The 26,272-nt window shown below is 38.2% G+C and overlaps 2 protein-coding genes across 2 annotated transcripts; one reads left to right on the top strand and one right to left on the bottom strand.

Moving 5' to 3' along the window:
- Positions 1 to 1,619, bottom strand: slp1 (sloppy paired 1). Its single transcript, XM_018005007.2, has one exon. The coding sequence runs from the start codon at positions 1,446 to 1,448 to the stop codon at positions 420 to 422; it is 1,029 nt and encodes a 342-aa protein (XP_017860496.1). The 5' UTR covers positions 1,449 to 1,619; the 3' UTR covers positions 1 to 419.
- A 20,023-nt stretch (positions 1,620 to 21,642) lies between these two features.
- On the top strand, positions 21,643 to 26,261 carry LOC108610514 (uncharacterized). The gene is made up of 4 exons (XM_018002657.2): positions 21,643 to 21,810; positions 21,876 to 22,748; positions 22,889 to 23,879; positions 23,944 to 26,261. Exons 1-4 carry the CDS (start codon positions 21,769 to 21,771, stop codon positions 24,438 to 24,440), a joined length of 2,403 nt encoding a protein of 800 aa, XP_017858146.1. The 5' UTR covers positions 21,643 to 21,768; the 3' UTR covers positions 24,441 to 26,261.
- Positions 26,262 to 26,272: the final 11 nt, after the last annotated feature.

Here is a 26,272-nt window from a genome sequence, read left to right as displayed (position 1 = left end):
TTTTTTTTTTTTTTTATATGCTTTTTATTGGTTTTGAGAATATATATATTTTTTTAGTATATTTTTATATTCTTTTTTTTTCTATAATTGCTTAGGGCTTATTTCTAATGTAGTCAACCCACAAGCCGCCAAGACGGCGTGGCAGCTGTAGCTGAATTGTTTTCTCTGCCTGGGGCGCTGCTACTCAATTGCTAGCCAAATAGCTAACCGGCTGTCCAGGCCGGCGCTGGTCACAAAAAATTATTTGATTTTTTTGCTAAATGCATCATTTAGACGTCAAAGGGGATTTTGTGCGCGGCTCCTTGCTGTTGACAACGATGACGACGACGACGACGATGGTGACGGCGGCGACGGCGGCTTTATCAAAGCCTTGTCCCATTAAACCAAAACGCTGGGCGTGGCAAGCAGCCGTGAACGCCTTAGCTGGCCGGAAACTTGCCAAAGAACTGCATGCGTTGAAAGAGCTCGGCATTCATGTGTGCGCCCGGATAGCCCTGCAGCTGTGGATGGGCGGCAGCGGGTGCGCTGTGTTGTGGCGGTGGTGCAGCAGACGGTTGATACTGCATCTGGGGCTGGCCATAGCCAGCCATCGCAGCAGCAGCAGCAGCCGCCTGATAGGCAGCCGGATTCATGCGCTGATACAAAGCAGCGGCGGCGGCAGCAGCAGCGGCGCCAGCAAAGGGCATGCCCGGATAGCCGTAGCCAGCGGGTGCACCATAGCCGCCGGCTAGCATGGGCGAGAAGATGGCCTGGCGGTAAGCGGCGAGGCGGGTGCGGCTGGCACCCGGATTCTTGCGGCGCAGCTTGCCCGTGGTCTCACCAATGAACACCTCCTCGGCAGAGGGGTCCAGAATCCAGTAGTTGCCCTTGCCGGGATCATCGTAGCTGCGCGGGATCTTGGTGAAGCATTTATTCAAGCTCAAATTGTGGCGTATGGAGTTCTGCCAGCCACGCTTGTTGGCCTTGAAGTAGGGGAAGCGATTGATCAGGTACTGGTAGATGCCATTCAGGGTCAGACGCTGCTCGGGACTGTCTTGGATGGCCATCATGATGAGCGCATTGTAGCTGTAGGGCGGCTTCTTGTTGTCATTGCTGCCAGTGCTGGTCTTTTGCTTTTTGCTGGGATTGCCGGCCAGTTCGCTGCTGCCATCACTTTCCTCTCCGTCCAGCTCGATGTCCTCATCGTCGAATTCCTCCACATCCAGTTTATCATTATGCTGCGATGACAGCGATTCGGCAGCGCTGCTCATCGGTGTGCTGGTGCGAGAGGGGCTGTCGAAATCTTCGGATGCTGATAGCTCACCATCCGAGTTGGCATATGGATGATATGGCTGCTGGTGATGTGGCATGGGCTCGTGCTTGATCACTGGAGCTGTGGGTTTCTTAGCCAAGATGGCATCGATGGAGAAATTGCTTTTGAATTCCATTTCGCAGACACTTTTCACCATTTCTTTTCTGTTTCTTGTAAGTCTTTATAAATAGTTGCTGTTCAAATTGCTTTGATATTTTTCTCAAACGGAACACACGAGTTTTGCTGTAACTGTTTCGTTGTGAACGTTGCAATGCGTAGCTCAATACTGACTCTCCATAGCTGCGCAGCCCACTATTTATACCGAATGCCTCTCACGAAAATCCACACGCACACAACCAAACACACACACGCACACGAACGCATGCGCTCAGAGAGCGCGCTGTGTTAGGTAGACGGCGAGCATAGACTCCGCCTCTCGCACAAACCGGTTTGGCTGACCATTTTGTTCCACTTGCCATCCACACACAAACACAGGCACACACACATGCGCATGCCCCTGCTCCGCTGTTTGTTTTTGTTGCTGTTGCCGTTTGTTTTGGAACTTGTGGATGTTTATTTGCAGCCCTTTGCTTGGTTCGGCGTCAAAATATCCATTACATCCAATCCAAACAGGGGTTGCACGCCGCTCTCTGCTTGTAGGCGTATGGCTATCGCTAGCTCTCTCCCTCCATCTCACTCTCTCTTTCTAACTGCAGCCCCTTGTTTTGATTTGGCATATAGCACAGTTAATTGCTACAAAATAAAAATATTAAATACTACTGCAACCGCAGCAACATCAGAAAAAGCAGCAGAGTCGCATTTTAATCAAAAAATAAATTCGTGGAATATTCTCTTAATCCAGTTGAGAAATTAGTTCAGTTCGAGTTGCTGGATTTTCGCTCTATCTTTCTCGCTTTGTCCTTGTCGGCGGGATTACTTGACAATCCCACATTGGCTTAACATTTTGGCCGATTTGCGCTGATTTGCAACAGCTCAATGGAGCTCAAGTGGCAGGTAATCCCCTTGCCCAAGTAAAGGGTTAAGCATGGGCCAAGCATCGTCTGCCAGGATTTGTTCTACTTTCGCAGAAGATTATTAAATCGCGCTTCTCGAGAACTATGTGTGTGCTTGGTCAAGCGTTGAATTTGATATGGTTATGGCAAATGGATCCAAGTAAATATTTGCCAGATGCACAGACTTAAAGGCAAAGCTCTAGTCGCTGACTTTGTAACAGATTTGCAAAAGGAGTCGAGGATTTCTAATATATAGAAATAGATATATATATATATATAGAAATAGATATATATATATATTTTATAGATATATATATATATTATATAGATATATTTTAAAAACTATATTTTGCTGTTGGCTAAATAATTTCAAGTGTTATTATGGTATAAGTAGTTGACTATTTTGATCTATATCCTCATTAGAAATTACCCATATAGTGAGGAAAGTGAATATGTGATCAAAATTATACTTAATATTGATTTTTATATGATACATGAAAAATATGTACATATGTATGTATATAGCTTATATAATATAGCACCAGTATATACCTACTAACTTTAGTAAATAATAATATAATAATTACAAGTAAATATTTAATTATAGTTTCAATTCGAATCATTTTATAAATTTGAAATTTTACTAAAAATATAACAATTCCATATATTAATATTAAAAATTAATTTTAATTGAATAGAATTTTTCTTGAACAGGAAACTCTATGTAGCGCTACCTACCTGTTCTCTGCCTGCTATAAACTTGTGCTATAAATCCATGTCATAAAGCCAGCCATAAAGCAAGAGATATATACCTAGAAGTTAAGACTAGGAGGATTCATTCAAATCTAGAGATTTATCAATAAAGCAAAGATTTGCGGGGCACGGGAGCAAAATGGTTTGATCCATCCAAACATGGAATCCTTGGCCTGAGTGAAAATCTCGTTCACAGGCCACACACTCGATGCATATCAAATCGAGTTGGAAAGCAGGCAGAGAGAGAGAGAGAGAGAGAGAGAGAGAGAGAGAGAAGTAGATAGAGAAGCGGCCCACACACTAGCGATCGATCATGTGCATTGTACGGCCATGAAATCGTCGTCGGACTCGAAACTCGGACACAATGCAAACGAAGTGCGAGTTTGAGGCCGGAGCGCGACAAATGCAAAAGCGAATTGTGCAGAATGTTCAGAATGCCTTATCAACGGTCCGAAAGTGTCCTGCTGTTGACAGGACAGTTGTCAGTTGGCAGTTGCCAGGACTGTTGACAGGCCCTATGCACATTACGATCAATTATGAGCCTCAATGCACTCCAGGGGCGTAGCGAATCAAGGGGGCCCGAGCCCGAGTCCGAGTCCAGCAAACTTTCCCCCTGGCCGCATCTTGTGGCGTTAATTCAAAATTACATGGACATTGTTTTGCGGCAGCTACGTGGAATTTCGCCAATGTCTTTGCTATTTCTTTCGTTTTCCTGTAATGCGCCAGGCGTGGCAGGATGAGCGTGAAGCTTGCCTAAGTGTGGTCTGGCAATGAAACCATAATGTCAACCAACAGGCGGCCACACCATGGCCTTCCAGCGTCTTCCATCGTCTTCCAGCGTCCAAGCGCTGATCACCAATCATCAACTGTGACACGACTGAGTGACTCCGCAGTGCGCAACCAAAAGTCGATTCCACAGCCTAACCAACCATGCAGAACCCTCTACTTTTTCACGCATTTGCTTTTTTCGAATAGGTATAGCTTAGCTGCTGATTATGGAAATTAAATTGATTTTCAAGCGTTTTCATAGTGAGGCATGTGAAACACTTTAGGACTCCTAACTGTGCTAATCATTTCGACAGGCTTTCAAGGAATTCTAGGGTTTGAGTGCAAGGTTAGCTATGATTAGAAAGTTATCTATGTGATTAAAAAACTTTAACTGTGCTTACTACACTATATAGACTGCGTAAATATAGTATATATGACTGATAGTTTTATAGTATATAATATTGTATGAATGAATTATATAAATTTATTTTCTAATTAAATTTGAGAAAAATTAAGATACACAAATAAATGAGTTTAATAATTAATTTAATAAAACTTTAAACGAATAAATAATAAATTGAATTTAATTAATTTTTTTTTTTTAAGAAATCAATAAACTTTATTGAATGAATAAATGTACGTTAATATTATCAACGATGCAATTTCATATACATCTATAAGTAAACAACTGTACAAATAATTTAAAATTACTACTAATATACTAAATAAATATATATATATATATATATTTTTAAAATCCATATCGAGCATCATCTTTTTAGCAGCAGCTGATGTGATCCTGTGTGGGCGAGCATTTTGAGGATCTGTCGGCTTTAGAGCCGTTTTGAAATCAATTAGTTTTGTCGCGGCTGTCAAAATGCGCCAGGATCAGGATACACACACACATACACGGAGAGAGAGAGGCATACACACCCATACACCTACAACTAGGTAAAAGTCGAAAAGTCATGCTTGCAACATGCTTAGCTGCCGTTGCAGTTGCAATTGCTGTTGTTGCTGCTGCTGCTGCTCGCTGGAGTCGGCGCTGCCTTTGAAGCAGTCGACCGACCGCTGGTCATGGCATTTGCAAAAATTTCCAACTCAATTAGTTGAACTCTGCCCACGCACACAAAAAGAAAGAAAAAAAAAAGGAAGATGCACATAAAAATATGAAAAGAGCTGCCGCACTTGGCCACAAAAGAGAAATGAAAATTCGAGGCGTTCAAATCTACATTTATCCTCAGTCTTTGGCTACGAATCAGGCGGGGCCGGCAGAGACGGGCGCAGGGTCTCTCTCTCCCTCTCTCTCACTTATATTATATTATTTAGTTTTTTTTTTTCTGGTTTTGGTTTCTTTCACTGGCAACCTTTCAACTTTGCCGACTGAGTGCATCATTATCAACGGCAATTGGACTACTGCGTCAAAGTGCGCTGCCTACTTTTTTGTCTGAGTGTGTGTGTGTATGTGTGTGTGTGTTTTTGCTTTTTTAATACACTTGCGTAGGGCCACTTAACTATTTGACATGAAATGTGTCGAGCTAGAGCTGGAGATGTGTGGGAACGAAAAAAAATGTTGAAAGCTGAACAAGTGAGTTTAGATAGCAGTTTAATATCTGATTTAGATAGATCGTAATACTATATAATACACATACTGTACCTTAACATATAATAAGACTGGTTTGAATATCAACATAAAAAGTCTTAAAAAAATATTAATATAATATAATATATTGAAGATAATGTAGTTATCATAGACTCTTTGGCAATCCATAATTATGGTAAAAGCTTTTTTGCATGGATCCAAACATCTAATTACCATTTGGTAAGCTTATGTTAATCCAAATTAATTAATAAGCTTTTTACAGGTATTAATAAATCAATATCATATCAATATATGAATGTATGTCTAATTTTATGTATTATTATTATTTTTATAATATTTGTGTATATATAAATACTTATATATAAATACAACTTCAATGTGTATATGGTATATACTCTGCTTATCATATTCATTCCTCAGGCTTTTAGGGTATATAATGTTCGGCTTTCTACTCTCTCTACATTTCTCTTGCTTAGTTTTTCGTACACCCTGCTCTATTGTTGTTGCACACGTACAAAATATTTTGGGCAAAAAAACAACATCAACTACAACTACAACTACAACAACAGTAGTCAACTATGGCGCAAATTAATAGACAGTCATTTAAACATGTGTTGTTGTTCCCTGGCCATTGTTGTTGTTGTTGTTGCTGGCTGTTCTTGTTGTTGGTTGTTGGCTGTGCGTGCTGGCGTTGCTTTGATTGTTTTGTCAAGTTGTCTTAGATATCAAAGCGTTCCGCCAAGACATCCTCTAATAACCCACAGCGCTGACGTCTTCATTGTCTCTACTTGACTTTCGGTCGATTTATTTTCTCAATTGTTCTAGCAAAAACATGCCACATATAGACACGATATCTATGGCCCATATACATACATATTGGGTAGTCTAAAAAGTTTTTTCGTATTTTGCCAATAGATGTCGTTGGCGTCATATATCTCCAGTGCTACAAATCACATGATGTGCACATTATGGTGTTCGATTGGTAGCACTTTAAGCTTCGATTGCAAAAAAAAAAAAAATGTAATTCAAAGAATTTGAAAAAAGTTACAGCTGTTCAAAAATGAGTGAAAATAATGATGATTCGCTATATTTTGAAATTTTTGTATAAAAAAGGGAAGAATGCCACGCAAGTCACTAATGAAATTTATGATGTTTACGGTGACGATACTCTATCAGTTCGTGTAGCACAACAATGGTTCGCTCGCTTCCATTCTGAAAATTTCAATGTGAAAGATGCACCTCGCTCTGGTCGACCAATCTTTGAAAAAGTCGATGAAATTATGGAAAGGATTGACCAGGACCGTCACATAAGCAGCCATGACATCGCAAATGAACTAAACAATCGTCATCAAACGGTTCTGAACCATTTAGAAAAAACTGGCTACAAAAAGAAGCTCGATGTATGAATACCACATGAAATATCTGTGAAAAATTTATTGGACAGAATTAACATTTGCGATTCTTTGCTGAAACGAAATGAAATCGAACCATTTCTGAAGAGAATGGTAACAGAAGACGAAAAATGGATCAAATACGACAATAATGTGCGAAAAAGATCATGGTGCAAGAGTGGTGAAGCTCAACAAGTGGTCGCAAAGTCAGGATTGACGGCTCGAAAGGTAATGCTGTGTGTTTGGTGGGATTGGAAAGGAATAATCCACTATGAGCTGCTTCAGCCTGGTCAAACGATTGATTCGACACTTTACTGTGAACAACTGGTGAGATTGAAGCAAGCAATCGAAAAAAAAACGGCCAGAACTGATCAAAAGAAAGGGCATCGTATTCCATCAGGACAACGCCTGACCGTACACATCTTTAATGACCCGGCAAAAACTGAGAGAGCTTGGCTGGGAAGTTTTGATGTATCCACCATATAGCCCTGACCTTGCACCTTCGGACTACCATTTATTTCGGTCAATGCAGAACTCCCTTAATGGAGTAAAGTTGGCTTCCAGAGAAGCCTGTGAAAATTACTTGGAGCAGTTTTTCAAAGAGAAACCACGAATGTTTTACACGAATGGAATTATGTCTCTAGTGGAAAAATGGCAAAAGGTGGCCGACCAAAATGGTGCATATTTTATTTAATAAAGTTTATTATAAATATTAAAAAATATGATTTGAAGTTTCACTACAAATACGAAAAGACTTTTTAGACTACCCAATATATGCCCTATAGCATATAGAGATGTACTTCCATACTCAATTTTGATTTGTCGAGCAAGTGCTCAAAACAAAGGCCACTTGTACATGAGTTTTACTGTTTTCATTGTTGTTTTCATATATTACTATTGTTTTTGTTGTTTTTTTGTAGTTTCTCGCTTCGTTTGATCTCTTTGAATAGTTCGGCTCCGATCGTACATATGACCTGCATATGTTGAGCAGTTGAGATCTCTACAGAAACTCTCTCTGTAACTCTCATATGAACATATGAAATTAAGTCAATATGATTAAGAGATGGAAATATCATGTATTTGATGATTATTTAGTTTATGTTTATAAATGTTGCAGGTTTTTTATTGCAGTTTGAACAGTCTGAAGGCGTAACTCCCTTAATACATATTTTATGTAGGAGTAAATCCTATATTTTATAAATTTAAAAATTTGTTATAGTGCGGAAATAAAAAAAATATATGTATATACAAATATTTTTATAAAAATAATATTTCAATAATATTTAAAGGATAATTTCAAAGATATATGAAGTAAATCCGCTCACAAATATTTTCAGCATACCCTTTGTTAAATAGTCTTTAATGATATTTATGTAGAAAACTAGTCGTTTATAGAGTTTTGAGTTTGAGAAATATGCAAACTCTTTAAAAGAGTAATTTTCTACATATAATAAAAAAATGATAAAAAATTCTACAAATTAATCAATTTCAGGTTTATTAAGAGAGCTGATAAAATATATCATAATACCAATCATATATATCAATATTAAACATCATATATTCATATATCCATAGATGCCGGCCTATTCTGGGTAGCCTAAAAAAGTCTCATTTAGATGTACTTTTATAATATATGATATCACCTTAATGATGCCCACAAACCACATCTGTATATACTATAATGATATTATTTCGTACGTCAGCCTCAATGTAGATCCTTTCATCAGCTGCTCTGATGGCAGACATCTTATTTGAGGCAGGTCAAATCGTAATGGAATGAAAATGTTTGCTACTAACGAGCAATTATCGCCGGCTCCCAGGCGTTAGACCATGCACACGAAGTCACCCACAGACAATGCACACACACACACACGCACACAGACAAAGAGAGAGAGAGAGAGTCTGGCTGGGATAAGGAGTCAGCATGTTCATATGTATCCTCATCAGGATAATTTGTTACGCTTTGGGGGGAGTCGCAACAATCGAACAGCCGAACAACAAGAAATCCAACTGAACAGAGTTGCAGACATTTGTTAGTTGTTGTAGTTGTATTGTTGGGACACAATGGATGAAAATATTTTCGTCCTGTTGTCAAATGATTGCATTTAATGTATCGAAATCTGTGTGACGAATCAATTTAACTGCGATAGTCAGGCAGTTGAACATATAGGTATATATAGATATTCCCTAACTGCAACCAGTTGCCTTTATAATTCGATCAGATCGTTATGGTAGTCCTGGCATGTATCCTGTCTAGCATATGTTCTACTCAGTTCCAGTTCCCAGTTCCAGTTCCAGTCCCAGTCCCAGCCTCAGTTTCAGTTCTCTACAACTTAATCAATAAGTTTTTCCTGACTTCAATTCCTTCTTCTTCTTTTTTGTGGAACTGATCAGTTACAGTGGGTGTTGTCAGTTTTATGGCGAGCAGCGTTAGCGTTTGCGCTCGCAATTGTTACAAGTCGAATCTATTATGCACTGTGTCGCATTTTATGGGCCACCCTAATGCGGTTGTTAGCCAGCATTGTTGCAGCCGCAGCCATAAAGCGTTTAGTCGAGAGCGTTTTATGGGGCATAGTTAGGATCTAGTTAGACATGGTAGGCAGCTGTCCCTAAGTAGAGCATGCAACTAGGTGCCTGTGTGCGTGTACATGTAACATATGATAGGAATGTGAATATGTCTATATATGTGTGTATATTTGAATACTTGAAGTACAGTTTACAAGCTGAAACTAGGAAATTATCTAAGGAAATGTTTTATTAACTTCATGAATTTTATAATTCAAGGAGAGTTTAAGAGAATTAATTCTTGATTTTTTAAATATTTACGCATATTAAATTCCAAAACAAATTTTAGGCCTTTTAATTATTAATTAATTTTTTTATTTTATTTATTTATTTTTTATTTTATTTTATTAGTAGTAATAATAGTAGCCATAAATTACAAAAAAAAAAAAAAAAAAAAAAAAAAAAACAAGTAAGAAAACTCTAGTCGAGAGTGCTCGACTAGATACTACCCTGAACCCAACAAATAAAAATGCTCATTTAGTATGGCTGAAATTTCAATTTCGATGTATTTAAAAATATAAATAAAAGACCAAACTCATTTAATAATATATAAAAATATTTTGAAATAATTAAAAAAAAATTAACATCAGTTGCATCGACCGGGATTCGAACCGCGACTCCTCGGTCGAGCGTCATGCTGCTAACACACTAGGCCACCTCACTCCTGCTAGTGGCGCTGGCAAAACTCAAATAGATTCACTGCTGCAGCGCCATCTACCAAAACTAAATGAAACTAACTGCTGATGTGATTCTAAGAATCTGCTAGAATAACCAAACTATTAAAAACGCACATAAAGTATAGTTAAAATTTCAATTTCGGTGTATTTAAAAATATAAATTAAATAGAAAACGTATTTATGAAAATATAAAAATATTTTGAAACAATTAAAAAAAAAAAACATCAGTGTTGCACCGATCGGGATTCGAACCGCGACTTCTTGATCGAGCGTCATGCACCTAACACACTAGGCCACCCCACTCCTGCTGGTGGCGCTGGCAAAACTCAAATAGATTCACTGCTGCAGCGCCATCTACCAAAACTAAACGAAACTAACAGCTGATGTAATTCAACGAATGTTTTTGTTGTAGCTGCTGCACGTGCGTTTGTTAATTGGCCAAATATTTGATTATTTTTTATTAATTTTTGACTGAACGGAATTTAATGAAACTTTCAGCATATGATCTACATATTATATTGAATATTTGAGAAATTTGAAAAAAGAAAAATCATTCACAATTAGCTATAGAGGCACCTGATTTGAACTTGAATGTTTTTACTCGATAAAAACATAACGGGATGATTTATCGAATTTTAAAAGCAAACTCGACGTCCGCGCTGTATATACGGTCATTTTAAAAAAAAATTCAAGTCTCTAGCTCTTATATCTTCGGAAATCGACGCGTTCAAACATACGGACAGACGGACAGACGGACAGACGGACGGACGGACAGACGGACAGACGGACAGACGGACAGACAGACAGACGGACAGGGCTAAATCGACTCAGCTCGTCGCCCTGATCAAGAATATATATACTTTGTGGGGTCTGCCACGCCTCCTTCTGCCTGTTACATACATTTCAACAAAACCATTATACCCTGATTTCCCATTTTCAATGGGTTCAGGGTATAAAAAAAAAAAAAAAACGAAAAAAAAGAAGCAAAACAAAGCCTCATCTTGATTTATAATCGCTATGCAAATATTTCTATTTGTACTGCTAAACACTATCGAACACAGTTCGGCCTTGACCTGGTTTACGGCTCAGTAAATCTTCATAAAACCTGCTGATGGCTTTACACGCGGCCAGTTGGCCAGCTGTTCGTCCTGTCATATCCTGTTGATGCATAAATCGACTGTTAAAGTTAATTGCTGTGTTAACACGTCCACACACAGACGCACACGCACACGCACACACACTCACACAACAATAAGCCACGCTGCTCATTTCAATAAGATCAACAAAAAATACCCAACAACAAAAATTCTTTAAGACTATTAAAAACGAAAACAATCCGAAAACGTTGCTAACAATCCGCTTATGGATGCCCTTTTCATATGCTGTTTCAGCTTCTTCCAAAATTTAGTTTTTGTTGCTTTTTTTTTTTTTGTTATAATTGTGGCGGAGCTCGTTTGTTGATGGCTTAACGATCCAGCCAGAGCCCCGCCTGTCTCCAGCCTGTGAAGCTGTGCGCTAACATTTTGCACGCGCTGTATTGATCGAATACATATATATATATATTTAGAGCTGTCTCTCGCTCTCTTTGATTGCGTGTGCTCAGCGCGCTAGGATCAAGGATCAGCGTCGCATAAATCAAGGACACCCGCTGCGGCGCAACGTGCACAGTTCGGCTTTCATTTGGTTTAGTCATCGTCCAATGCTCAACACGCTTGATGTCTCAATAGACAGCAGATTGGACGACGGCCGCGACGAGGGCGAGGGGGACTTTAAGGATGCTCGTCTTCTCTCCTTTTAATTGAGATCTAGGACTTGCGGCCGCTTTCTAGTTGCCGCCGCTGACAATGTGATAACGTGTCCCTAAAACAAAGCATCAAAGTCAACCGATCCGGCTATGTGGCTACGACAGTGAGGTTCACATTTTGCACCTTTACACGGGAGTTTCTTCCATTTTTCTTCCAGTTTTTTTTTCCCCTATTTGGTTTTGTTTTGTTTTGTCCTGTATTTTGGGAACGGCTGCATTTGCTTCAGGTGACATTTTCGGCTTTTATTGCGCTAACAGCTTTGTCTCGTCTTTCGGCACGTTGGCAACAATGCAACTACCTCGTGTTCGTTGTCCTTTTATGTTCAGCTCGTCCCACTGTGCGGCCGTTGTCATCTTTTGCCGCCCTCCCTTTAATGCCTGATAATGTTGTCAATCTCTCAACAAATCACAAGATTAGCACAAAATCACGCGACATCAGAGACTGACAGAGAGAAAATGCTCTGATTCTCTATAGAGCTATTCGATTTTGGTTTTCTCTAAAGCTTAAGGTGTTAGAATTACCTGTTCGCTGAGGCTCTAATTCGTGCAGTTGTTATTGAACATATTTTCATCAATAGGGCAAGGAGTTGGAGTTTTTACACTTGCAACAAAAAGGTTTGGGAAATGAAACCCAAAATTATACAGTAAACGGTTTTATCAAAAAAAAAGAATGAGTAGATTTTGACATTGGCTCACATTAAGCTGGGAAACGTAGCTGGCTCAAAAGGCATTCCCTTGAGGTAGCATAAGGACATATATGTATGTATAAATGTTTTAACCGAATATAAAAGTAAAATTCTTAAATATTTATGATATTATATGACATCATATTATTAAGTCACCTAACAGCTCTTACTTATAGCAACTGACTACAGTTTTGAATTGCCTTCAAATATACATATTTGGTCATCCATCAAAAATTTATTAGAATTCTTAACATGAAATGTAATTGTTATTTTTCTGTAGGGCGTCGAATGTTACCAAAAATAATTTTCATTAGATGATCTAATTATTGAGTGTTTATGCCTATATAACTAAGGTATTTATTGCTCTGAACGTATCTGTTTATTTTCGTCAATGTTTGTCTTATTCAGACTAAGACAATCAATTATATATGCTCTAGTCAATATTTATATAGCCCATAGCGAAATGAAAAAACTGAAATTCATTATTTAAATTCTAATTTTTTTACACTCATAATTTACTGCATAATGTGATGATGAAAAACTGTGTCAACTAGCTGAGCTTTGGCGCTGCCAACAATCGATGAAACCTCTAAAAACAGACAGCTTCCTGCTGGCAAGTGCAAGCCTTTTATAGAATTGGATTCACACCTCGCCGCCTGACAGCCGAGTTGACGAATCGTTTGGTCTTTTGCCGGCGCAGGCGCTGACGACAGACGTCAAATCAGTGACACTTTCTCATTAACGCGAAAGAGGAGGCACTGACTATGATTGTGTGTGCGTGACTGGGTGTGTGTGTGTGTGTGATTGTGCTAAACGTGGAGCAGTGGGCGCCGCCTGCAGCTAATGTGGAAATCCGACACCAGCGGTCGAAAGAGACGAAACACATGCGCCCAAAACTGAACTGAACTGAGCTAAACTAAACTGAACTGAAGTGAAGGCAGTGGCGGAGGGCGTGGAGGGGCAATGCAACCTGAAGTTGTGACGATGTGTTCGAATGTCGGTTAATTACAAAACCCCGAAACACTTGAGACAAGACCAAACACTCAAATTACATATGCCGACAATAGATCAAAGCCGAAATGTGGAGAAATTGTGGAGAAACTTGTTGAGAAACTTGTTGCACGCTCCGTAGATTGCCTCAAATTGAGTTGCAAAAGGCTAAAGGATACATCGTATGATGCGGCCTCAGGTGTTATTTTCGCCTTCGCCTTCGCATTCGCCTTTGAGCAAAAACTATATGAATTAGAAATCAGAGTTGGCAATTGTTGCTGCCGGCTGAAAGGCAGCGGAGAGGACAACAGCAGGAGGAGCAGCAAGAGGTTGACTGTGCTAAATGCCAACGATTTGCACCAGCAGCGCACCAGAGGGAGGCCAACTGCCAAGACAACAGCCGGACAGGCGGATGGGCAGTAGTAGTGCTCGGAGTGCGATCCACACTGAAACGTTGAAACGTGCTAGCGCAACAGGACGCTGATGAGTCGTGAAAGGACATTGCGCCCGCTGTGGACGGGCTGTCAGCAGCGCAGGCGAACAAATTGAGAAATCTCAGCTGCCTGCAAACTGTGCGTCGTCCTTGAGCATCGCCTTGGCTGGCCGGTGTCAAGTAGTGTCCTTGGTGTGGCCAATGTAAATGGCATATTTTGGCCTATGTGGGTTAACCGTACAACACACACATCAATTTACACCCAAGCGCCCAGCTTTAGCCATTTGGCATTGAAACGCAGCTCGAGCTCCGCGTTCTTGTGGCCAGCATTTGGCCTTGCACCAAAGTTGCACGCTGCGGATCCTGCCGTGTTGTTTGGTCACAGTTTTTGGCTGATCAACTGAAATGCTTGCTGGCAAATGCAATTTATATATTTTATATATATTTTTCCTTTTGGTTTTCACAGCTCAGTGGCCCTGGCAACAGCATAACAAAATCATTTTAATGGGGCACCACAAATAATCACAATAATAATCGCACTCTGCATAAGGAACCAGGCAAATATTGAGCAAAATATCAACCGAATGCGAATGGTGTCAGACTGACGAATACCCTGCATTTCGGATAGATATAGATATGTCTATAGACAGCTACAGATACGTATAGTATATAGTATATAGAGGATAAGCATACAGATAGATAAAAGATATAGGATAGATGTACACATTGGAAGCCGATATACCAAGCTTCATAGCAAATATACTTCTCTTTCACTAGAAAGACCAAAATTCTAAACATTGAACAATGCTAATACTAATATATGCATATGAAAAATTCCAGCATGCTAAAATTTTTATTTTGAACCAATAAATTTATAAAATATTGTATAACCTTGATAATATCTTGTTCTAATAAAATATTGATTAAATTATTAATCAATTAATAGGGCAAAAGACAATTCACATACCAAATTTGAGAGCATCAGCTCTTATAATTCCAGAGATCATATAGTTAGTTTACAGTGAATATGGAAATAGCGCTGAAATGTACAATAAATTGCATTATTTTTTATTTTATTTATATTTAAATATTTATTTACAAAAATGTACTCATTTTACGTTATCTAAGTTCATATAAAAATGTAGTTCGTATATATACAACTTTTATAAGAAATAGAATAAAATTTCCTCCATATTATAGCACAACATTTCTACTATCATCTCCCACTGCTCATGTACTATAAAATTGCGAGCCTTTCACAGGCTTATCAAGACCGCCCGTAAGTCAATCCCATTTACCTCCACAGGGTATAAAAAGTAAATACGAGTGGAAATAAAAAACCTCTTGTGTTGGTCAAATTCATTTCCACTTGATTACGCGCAATGCTCAAATGTGTGCACCGCATCCATGCCGCAAATAAAGTGGAAATCATTTAAACGGAATTAATGCTCGAACAAAAACATGTGAAAACTATCGCTGGCAAATCATTTATATCAAAGACGGCAACTGGAATCATCAGACTAAATATATATATTTTATGTATATATATATATATATTTTTGTATTTGTATAAATAGGCATATTTGGCCTTTGACGGCTTTCGGGGTGTTTTGCGTGCGTCAACAAATGTTGAAATATTTTCATATCGATGGATTGGCAAAAAGGTAGAGCGGGGCGTGTGCGTGTGCTGGCTGAGCGGACCAGCCGGAGTTTAATGATCCCAAAATATAGGGCTCTATGGAGCGTGGAATTTGCCAAGTGTTTGACTGCAATTAGTGGGTATAGAAAATATTTTCTACTCGAATCAATATAGAGGCTCAACTGTGATTGAAAAGAACAATTTATTTTATTTGGGTTTCTAATTGAAGGAACAAAATGTTTAAGGCCATTTTCAAAAATATTTTTTCATGTGAGTCAATATTAAGGTTGAACTGAGATGTGTGAAAAAAAAAAAATGTTTTTAATTTTATTAAATTTTAAAAATTTTTGAAACTATTTATCTTAAAAAATTCTCTTAAATACGAAAAAATATAAAATATTCAATCTAAATATCAAAGACTTATAAAATTAATTTCTTGCTCAAATTGCAAAGACTTGTCTAACTTTTTTTCGCCTACGATCTCTAAAACTCTAGCCAAGTCTATTCAGTTTCTCAAGTACCTACTCAATAATCTCCGCACAATGCGCTTTTCTATGCCCCAACTTCTTCTCCTTATTTAGATCTGATTAAACATAATATAGTCAGTCCACTTCGCTAGCTGCCGCAATACACTTGAGCGAATGTGACACGAGACATGACGTTGCCGGTAGAGTTGGCGGTGTGTAGGGGTGTGCGGGCAGGACGTATATGAGAGAAACTATGCGCGTGTCTTACCCGCTGGCATATCCTTTGCCCAGGACACGAACGTAGTACTTCTACTACTATAAAAAAAAAATAACAACAACAAAAAATAACAACACAGCACGTGACAATTGCGTCAACAGATTTTTCGCTGAGATGCGCACAAAATTACAAAACACAAAACGTAAAAAATAACAGGCTGAAAAAGTTTTGAAGAAAAGTCGAAAATTGAATACTCTTTAAATCAATTTTATATATATGATTTACATAGGAGATCAGGATTCGGCTTAAAATTACTAAATTTGCTTTTCTGAACAAACATTTTTATTGCCATAAAAAATACTATAATAATAATTTTTATACAAATATCTTAATATCTTAATACATCTGAATTTAAATAAAGTCAGGAAATATTTTACTATAAAGTCGTTGAATTTGTTTGAGCTTAGATATTGACAGCTTAGGTTAATTTAACTTAAGAGGTTGAAAGACTCATCGTAGGTGATGTGTGGGGCGAAAGAGTTGAAAAATAAACGTACTAAAATCTAGGTATAATATGAGTAGAATTTTAGAACTGTATTGCTTCGATTTGTTTTAATAATAAATAACAGAAATAATAAAAATCGAAAGTCGATTTTTAGTTTCTCGTCTTTAGAAAGAGGCTTTATAGCAAATATAATTATAGATATCATAGAAGACTGCTCACACACACACACACACACACACACACACACCGTATCACCACCGAGTTACCTTCGTCATAACAAGTGCATAATGCTCGCTGTTAGTGTATGGAAACGTGTGCCACAAAAAGCTGCAGCAAGAGCCCGAGGCAGCAGCAGCAGCAACAGCAGCAACAGCAGCAGCAACGGCAGCAGCAGCAGCTGAGCAGCAGTTGGGGCAGCGGCGTTGCTGCTGCTTCTCTTGTTGTTGTTGACAATATTTATGCAGCAGCAGCACCAACAGCCCTGCGACTAACCCCACACCCCATCCCCATTCCCTCTCCCCTGTCCCTCTCCTGCACCCCATCTACTTGCTGTTGCTGTTTGTTTTTGCATTTTTGTTACATTTTACAGCTTTTGTTTTGTAATTTGCGCCCGCAAGCAACAAACCAACCAACTCGTGAGGGCAACAGCAAAAACACATTTTTTGAATAAACTCTTCAAGGATCGAACACACAGAAGAAGAGAGAGAGAGAGAGAGAGAGACATGCTCCATATTCCCCCTGCCACGCCTGTTGTTGTTGCTGCTGTTGTTATTGTGGCTGTTTCCGCTTCCTCTTTGAGGCAACGCTTCGATAGATTGTTATACCCTGTAAGCAGCTGGGTAGGTATATAGAGAGGAAATGACATGAGTAATATACATACATATGCATTTTATTGTTTTAATATTTTTAAATTATTTTTAAATATTTTTAAAATAAATGAGTTAGTATTTTATAAGATAAAATATTTAACTAATAACTTGCCCTAACATTTTTTTCTGTTTACATTTGAAATATCACATTTTTGTAAGGGTTAATATAAGCTGTATGTTATAGGTAATGAAATAGATTAACAATCATATGAAAATATTGTATTCTCGATACAGTTCAAGATGCTACCTAGTTCGTCTATTGTCTCTTCAAGCCCTTTTAGTCCTTCACTATCTATTTATTATATATATTATATAATCTATAAATTTCTAAAGACTTTTTGAAATCCATATAAATAATTGTTATATAATTTATATATAAATTTATATCATAATTCCCATTTAAACTTCATCTCCCCATCCACCCTCCAGGGTATGCCCTAGTCTATCACCTCCTGCCCCAGCTCACTTGTTTCTCTATATATGTTGTTAGGTGGTTTTGTGCCACTGCGTTGCTTACTTTACTTTGCTGGCGAGTGTACCGCAGAACGTGACGAAGAACAAAAGAAGGCACTTGCGACACTTTCGTGCTTCCTGCGCCACGCTCCTTTGGCGGTCGAAGTCCTCCAGTCCAGCCCAAGCCAAGTCCCTCTCCTCCCGCCCCATGTCATGTGCTCTCTTTATATATTTTGTTTCTTTTCTTGTATGCTGCTCTTGTTGTATCCACAAAAAAGCACGCTTATAATAATAATGTCATTATGTATTGTCTTGTGGAAAAAAAAAGAATGAAAGAAATATTTCCTTTTTCCCAAACTTGTTTTTTGTGTTGCGCAAACTTTCTAACGAGCTGACAAAAATTGTAGCAGCGAGCTGACAAAAATGGTGCATGCGAACAAAAATGGAATAGATTTTTTAGTTTTCGCCTAGTTAAACTTTGTTGTGTATAATAAGAGAAAATGCTCATTAGTTGAAAATTTGGAGCGCAAGCTGAAGTAAGCCAATCCGAATCAAAAATTTTAATTATTTGGGTCAACTCTTTTGAATATATTCAAAAACATTTTTTTAAATAAATAAATATTAATAAATAGTTAAATAGGAAGGATATATATTTAAAATCATTCTTGAGATAATTATGAAAAATATTTTTTTTTTTAAATTATATTAATAAAGAATGAAAATATGCTGGACATTTACTTGAAAGTTGATCTTAATCGAATTTTACTTTTAATATATGTATATAAGATTTATAAATCGATTTTATATATCGATAATCAAATCTATTGGATAATAGATTAAGTAAACACACGATTTTCCCTTTCCTCAATACAAATTGCTGGAACAACAAATTTCTTTGCAAATCTCTATGAGAAAGCGCAGACATTTCCATACAAAATATCTTCAAATACAATTTCAATTCAATTAAAAAAAAAAAAAAAAAAAAAAAAAAAAAAAAAAAAAAAAAAAAAACATAAATACAAACAAAACCTAAATATGGTTTTTAACAATTTGTTTCATATTTTTTAATTATCCACGCAGGTTATTTACCTTCTTCGGATTTGTTCAGTCCGCAAAAGGAAGCTCTATAATAAATATTGACTTTGCATATTTGTAGAAAATATTTGTCTGCATATTATTTATTTAGATTGAATGGCATTCAGTCAAACCAAAAACAAACTCAAAATCCAAAAGAAAAAAGCGAATGTCCGAAACCAAGCGAAAATAAACAGAAATGAAAAACTCTCTCTATATATATATATGTATAAATATCTATACATATTTGTGGCTGGATCAGGTAGCGAATCGGTGCAGCTGTGGGCGTTCACCAAATTTTCGAAATCTACTATTTGCATTTCTCTAATGAAAAGATAATATTGATGCGCTACAAAATATCGAAATAATATAAAGGCGAAAACTAATAAAAACAATAAACAAAGGAGAAGAAGACGAGGAAAAACATCTGCGAATTATTGGATTAAAGTTTTAGGCATGGCAGAGTAAAGTAAATAAACATTACGGAAAGGTGCAGATATTTAGCTGAAGAAATTGAATGAAAAATTGACTTCGGATCGGGGTATATATATTTTAGTCTAATACTTGAGATTATATTAGATAGTCTTCTCGTAGGTCTCTGAATCAATCATATGATCAGTAAGATTGCATTTCTCCCAATCAATCCGTAAATTTTCTGAGTAAGTCAATCACTTAATCAGGCAGCTGATCAGTTAGACTTTCAATCAGTTTATCAATCAGTCAAAGAGTGTGTCAGTCAATCTATCAGTAAACAAGGTAACTTTTAAATGATTCAGTGATTTTATCATTCTGTGGACTAGTTAGACTGGTTGCTGTATAAAAAGTTGCGGATAAAAAATTCTATATTTTTAATCAATCAATCCATATATTACTCACTTAGTTGATTGATAAATCAATCAGCCTGTTTGGTATGCCAAATGCACAATTCGATATGATTTGTCAACCCAGCTATTTTTTCAATCAGTCAATCAAATAATCATTTAATAAATTCATTTTCTCGTCTTTCAATCAACATTTGTCGATCTGCCAATCAATTCGTTCATCAATATTTCAGTTGATCAATCGGGCAGTCAACAAAACTTAAACTTCTTATTCTATACTCTATAGATATATATATATATATAGGGTATATTCATTATAAATTTCACACTCTCTCCCTTAGAGCAGCCCACTCAGTGGGGATTAACCAACCACAAAAACCAATTGGCATCCACATAAAACACAAGAAGACGAAGCATAAACATAACAATAAACATTCCAATTTCATTTACAAATTAACACTTCATATATTTGAAATGTTGAAGTGTCAAGCGGGAGCCGAGACTACAGATAGAGAGACTCAGTAAGCTGCTCGACGATTGCCCCGATTCGGCTCCATATGGTCGCGAACAGGAAGCTAATCCTGCGCTGTGATATATCAACATATTTATGGTAAATGGATCAGAGGGCTTAGCGCTTCGTCGTTCAGAGTCAGCCGGTGGTTGTTCACCATATGGTTTCACTGTAGCTCTAGCACTAGCGTCTGCTCGCCTGTTGGGGAAACGAATAAAATTTTATGTACTTTATTTTTGAGACTTTATGCGTTGGCAGCGGCTGTTTAATATTTGGGCTAAGTCTATTAATGTTTAATAAACAATTATTAAACAATTTATTGTAAATGTGCTGTAAATCTTTTGATCTGCTCATACAGATACAGCCCACATCCAGTTGGGCGCTTAATGATAATAAATAAAACACGGTCCGCTTGTTTAGGTATTGTGCCAGGCAATTACGCATTCGAATTCATTCGAATCATAACAATAACAGATCCAAATCCATCATCATCGAAACTGTTTGACATGCAATTCCGGGCAGCAATTTCAAGTGAAGATTGTGTATATGTGGGTCGGCATATTGCGCTTTGATCTGCATTAAGTTGATGCATTAAGTTGAGCAATGCCTTTTACATTAGAACCACTCGATAAGGAGTGAGAATTGATCAATAGAGTCCTAGCAGAAACTACAAATTCATAGACTTGGCAAAAGTTCTAGAAAATGAAACATGGTCTTTATTTTTCATCAAAAAAAAAACCATCCATGTAAACTTAATATTGTAATTACTAAATTAAAATTTTTTTAGATGAGAAGCTAAAAATATTTTTATACCTGCAGGTTTCCAATGTAAAATCAAAATTTTTTTACTTATTACTTATTATTTTAAAAGTAAATTTTATTTATATATTATCAATTCAATTAATTAAACTTACCCTTAAACACATTTCCAGTATTTCAATTTTAATTGCAATTCATTCAATTTGCGCGCCTATATAGAGTGCGGCCCATTCGCTCAAAGTCATCTAACAACACTCTTTTTGGCCTATTTAATATACGCTCAAAAAATACTGCAGCTCCGACTGAATATTCCCGATACTGCCTCCCGATAAACACTCAAAACTTATCGATTCACGACACGCGATGAACTCTAAGCGATAGTCATAGAACAGCTGTTTCGTTTTTGCAATTCAGATTTTTCTTGCCCAGTTCAAAAGTTGTTTCTTAATTTTAATGCATTTGTGTGTGAAACGTACAAAATGGAGCGCAAAGAAGTGGATACACAACAGTTCATCGACCACGTAAGCCCCTGTCACAATTTGCAATGAGCGCATTAACATATGTTTCGAACAATTGCAACATGCAGACGCTGCTGGCAACGGAGCTGATGCAAAACAACTTTATGATGGATCTCATGGACCACACGGGTGTATTTCCGAAAACAGAAGGACCCACCAATCTTAGCACCACGGCACACCACAGCACCAACAATGGCGGCAGCTATGTGGAAAAGCATACGCTAACACCACCGGAGCTCAATTTTCACAATACGATCTTCCAGTTCGTCAACAAACATGTTGTCGAAGAGCCGAACGGAGCGCGAACAGACGAAGTGCCCGCTTCACCAGAACGTACGACAAACAACTATGTTAAGGATACGGACGTGGAGTTTCTCACACTCAACAGCAGTTTCTTGGATCGCGCTGATGCGGCTGCAGCTGCAACAGCTGGTGGCAACGAGAATGTGGTGCCCCAGCAGGTGCCACAGCCCACCTTCCCCGCCCTGGCCATTGAGCCGACGGTGCCCATTGACGTCAATGCAGCGCTGCATGGCGACGATCTGCTCTATGCCCACAATGCATCTGTCACGAACGCACGCAAGGTGCTGCCCCACAAGAAGCGCATCTCACGCAAGCTCAAGGGCTCTGTTTGTGGTCTTATGGAGGGCGAGCTGGAGCAGCACAAGCATCAGCATGTCGTGTCCACAGTGGCCAACTATAGCTGCGAAATATGCGGCTATGCAGTGCACACACAAATCGAATTTTATGCCCACCTAAAGGAGCACTACGATCCGGGCAGTCTGCAGCAGCGTCTAGATGTGCCACAACAGCAGCAGCAGCAGGTGCAGCAGCCGCAGGTGCAGCAGCAGCAAGTGCAACAGCAGCCGCAGGTCCAACAGCAGCAGCAACAACAACAAAAGGAGCCGCTGGACATGTGCGGCTTGTCCGCGGAGGATAAGGTAAGCAAGATGAAGTCTTGACTGGAAAGTCTGCATCTATTTACCAGCCGGAATGAGTAAAGCTAAAATGTATCTAACACTTTGTACTTTATTCAATTATCCACAAACTAAACTAATAAACATCTCAATCTCCTTTGCAGCTGCAGCAAGAGCAGGCCAAACTGGATCAAGTGTTTCAGGATGTGCAGCTGAACTTTGAGAACTTCCACAACATTAGCCACGTGGACGACGATGTGGTGGACGATGTGGGCGTCAATATGGTCATCCACGCGGATGCTATGTCGCTGCACAAAGCAGATGGCAAACTGACGCCTGTTGGAGCTGCGAATGCGACTGCAACGAATGTTGTGCCCGTTGTGGATGATGTGGAGTTCAGCGATACGGAAGATATGCTGGAGGGCATACGCAATGTGGTGGACAAGGTGTCCGTAGAGGATACCTGCGATGCGCCCTGGTTTAATAATAATTTCAGTGATATTGCCTTCTCGGGTCTGTTGCTGCCGGGCGAACCTCCGCCGGCGCCACCCCCGACAGCGCCTACTCCACCCGCTACGACACTGCTCAAGCCGTCTAGTCACATGGATGAGCAACCCCAGGATGATCAGTTAACGCTGAATTTCCTAAAGCAAACCACACAGCCCAAACTGGAGATGGGTCACAAGAAGAGCTACATAGAGGCAATTGCTGCAGCTGAGGCGGCGGCAGCAGCAGCGGCTGCCATGACAAACTCAACCGCAACCTCAATATCGCCGCCAGCACGCACGCCCACGCCCAACGATGGCTCCACCATCGATCAGCTGCAGCGTTCGCCTCTAATGCTCAGTGAATCCTTCAAACTGGAGGATGTGGAGAACGCAGCGCCCACAGACAGCGCCAACTCATCGCCAGCGGCCACCGACGTCATCGACGACAATGTGGACAGCTATCTCATGGAACCGGACAAGCCGCCGGTTGATGAGCCAAGCGATACCAAGCGAAAGTTTCACTGCGAAATTTGCGCTCGAGATTTTAATTCATACAATGCTCTCAAGTATCATCAGTATACGCACACCAAGGAGCGAGCCTATCCGTGCAGCACTTGCGAGCGATCCTTCTACACGCAGAGCGCACTCAAGGCGCATGAACGAACACGTTAGTCTTGTGCAGAACAGAACTTAAATGTCTTATATTTTCAATGTTCTTCAATATATTTTAGATTCCGGCGTTAAGCCATACAAGTGTGAGAAATGCGATTTCAAGTTCCGGCAGTGGGGCGATCTCAATTACCACATCATCTCACGGCACAGCGAAGTAAAGGCGCACATGTGCGAGTACTGCGGCAAGAGTTTCTCCCGAAAGTACTCCCTAGTGCTGCATCGGCGCATCCACACCAGCGAACGGAACTATGCTTGCCAATACTGTACGAAAACGTTTCGGGCCAGCTCCTATTTGTTGGCCCACACCAAAGTGCATACGGGCGAAAAGCCGTACTCGTGCAGCGTCTGCGATAAGAAGTTTCGCGTATCCGGCGATCTGAAGCGTCACACGCGCATACACGATCCGGCACGGTTGGGTCAAACCACATCGGAGTCGGCGACAAAGAAACGCAACAATAAACTTAAGCAAATCGAGGACGAGGATGTCGAGGCAATTATCAAAAACAAGTCTGAAGCCCTGTGCGGCGATGCTGAACAGGAAATCTTGGGCTTATAGCCCAATGCCAAAAGGTTTCTACGCAAAAAGTATTAGCATGACAAATACAAAGACGGCAACGTCTCTGTACAATTTATATAGTTAAGAAACAAATGAACAACAAAGGATGTAATTATGAGAAGTAGAGCTATTAAGTAGCCCTAGAATAATTATAAATAAAGGTTATCAATCATAGAACAGGAAAAAAGAGACCAAAATAAAATGTTAAAGGAAATCTCAATATAAATGAGAGAGAGTAAAGTTGAATGTGTTTTGTGAACATAAATAACGATACGATAAGACGATAACAAATTTAATTATCATCAAAAATACCCTCCCGTCTTAAAAAAAAAAAACTCGTTTCACAATTTCTTTTTTTTTTTCGCTTACTATTGCAGAGCATTTATTATTTTTCATCATAGTTTTTTTTTTTTCTTCTTCTTCTTTTTTAATAATTTCTCCTTCATCTTCCTCTTTTCTTTTTGCACTTGTACCGTTCATCGTCTTAATTCTTAAGATTTTTGTTTTTACCATTCTTCTTGTTTAATGAGTAATTTTATACACACATATATATCTATATATATATCTGTATATATACATATACATATACATACATATATATATACACATATGTATATATGTATATTTATCGTAATTATTAATGTAACTATGTACAACACAAGTACCGTGGGGCCATTTGACTGCCCCACCGGCCACAATGAAATCTTTGTATTTTGTTTACAACTTAACTCGTTTTTCATTTGTGTTCCAAAAATATTCAACATAACCTGCCTAACTCAACTCAACTCTTCTTCTGCTTCTTCGTCTTCTTGTTCTCCTTGATTTGTGTGCTTGTTTCTTTTGTTTTCCTTTCACAATTTGCCTTTCACTTTAAACTTAAAAACTAGAACCTAGTATCGGTTGCTTCACTTTACTCTCTTTTTCTAACGTACGCTCAGTCCATGATATCTTCCATCCTCCATATATATATATATATATATATATATATATATATATATATATATATATATATATATATATATATATATATGTATGTAATATATATAATATAATTTCTTGGGTTTCTTTTTTCTCCTTTGTTTCAAAAATGCTAAATTAAAAAAAAAAAATCAAATTAAAACTGCTTTCCTAGTACCTCGCTTGACTCTAATCTTGCTCGACCTTTGATGGATTCATTATTATTTTTTTGGTGGTGTGGATTATGCGTTTCTGGTAGGTTTCTCTCTTCGTCTCTCTTATCTGTGTGTGTGGGTGAGTGTTTGTTAAAAATTGTAGGGTATACATAATTATTGTGACTACTTTTTGGATTTGAAACGGAAATGTTTTGCTTGCGGCTCGTTGATGAATATGATTTAAATTAGTTTTACTTTTGCTTTGAATATTTTCGTTTTCTTTTAGTTTTTTCAATACTTTATATGCTGTACTTAAAAATGTATGTTCTGCAGCTGCTGCATCTTTGCTATGGTTGCACACAAAAATGTACTGTTATTTTGCTTTTAAATTTAATATTGGGTTTTTTTTTTTTTTGGGTATTTTGGTACTTTGTTTTTCTTTACCATTTTTGTTTTGCTTACATAAACTGTTAAAGAAAAGTTAATGCTGCTTTACTAATACACTTAATGTTTTATTTTTTCTTGTTCGCCAATTAATTATTGATTACTTGTTCTTCTTCTTTGACTATTTTGTTGCGTTTAGTTCAATCTATCAATCATCAATCAATCAACCAAAAATCATATTGTTTTGTTTCTTGTGTTGGCAGCTTTTTGGTATTTCATATATATATATTTTTTGTATTAATTTTTTTTGTTGTTTTTTTTTTTTTATAAAATAGC

Source organism: Drosophila arizonae, chromosome 3, assembly GCF_054131065.1.
Source record: "Drosophila arizonae isolate 15081-1271.41 chromosome 3, UAZ_ARI_1.0, whole genome shotgun sequence".
In the NCBI taxonomy this organism is placed as follows: domain Eukaryota; kingdom Metazoa; phylum Arthropoda; class Insecta; order Diptera; family Drosophilidae; genus Drosophila; species Drosophila arizonae.
Note: the sequence above shows the minus strand (reverse complement) of the source record. Positions and strands in the feature narration are given on the sequence as shown.

Bases quoted from the DNA above. Each gene is read 5' to 3' on its own strand.
- LOC108610514 (XM_018002657.2), top strand. From the start codon at position 21,769: ATGGAGCGCAAAGAAGTGGATACACAACAGTTCATCGACCAC. The intron at 22,749-22,888 runs GTAAGCAAGATG...TCTCCTTTGCAG, and splicing joins GCTTGTCCGCGGAGGATAAG to CTGCAGCAAGAGCAGGCCAA. The intron at 23,880-23,943 runs GTTAGTCTTGTG...AATATATTTTAG, and splicing joins CAAGGCGCATGAACGAACAC to ATTCCGGCGTTAAGCCATAC.
- slp1 (XM_018005007.2), bottom strand. From the start codon at position 1,448: ATGGTGAAAAGTGTCTGCGAAATGGAATTCAAAAGCAATTTCTCCATC.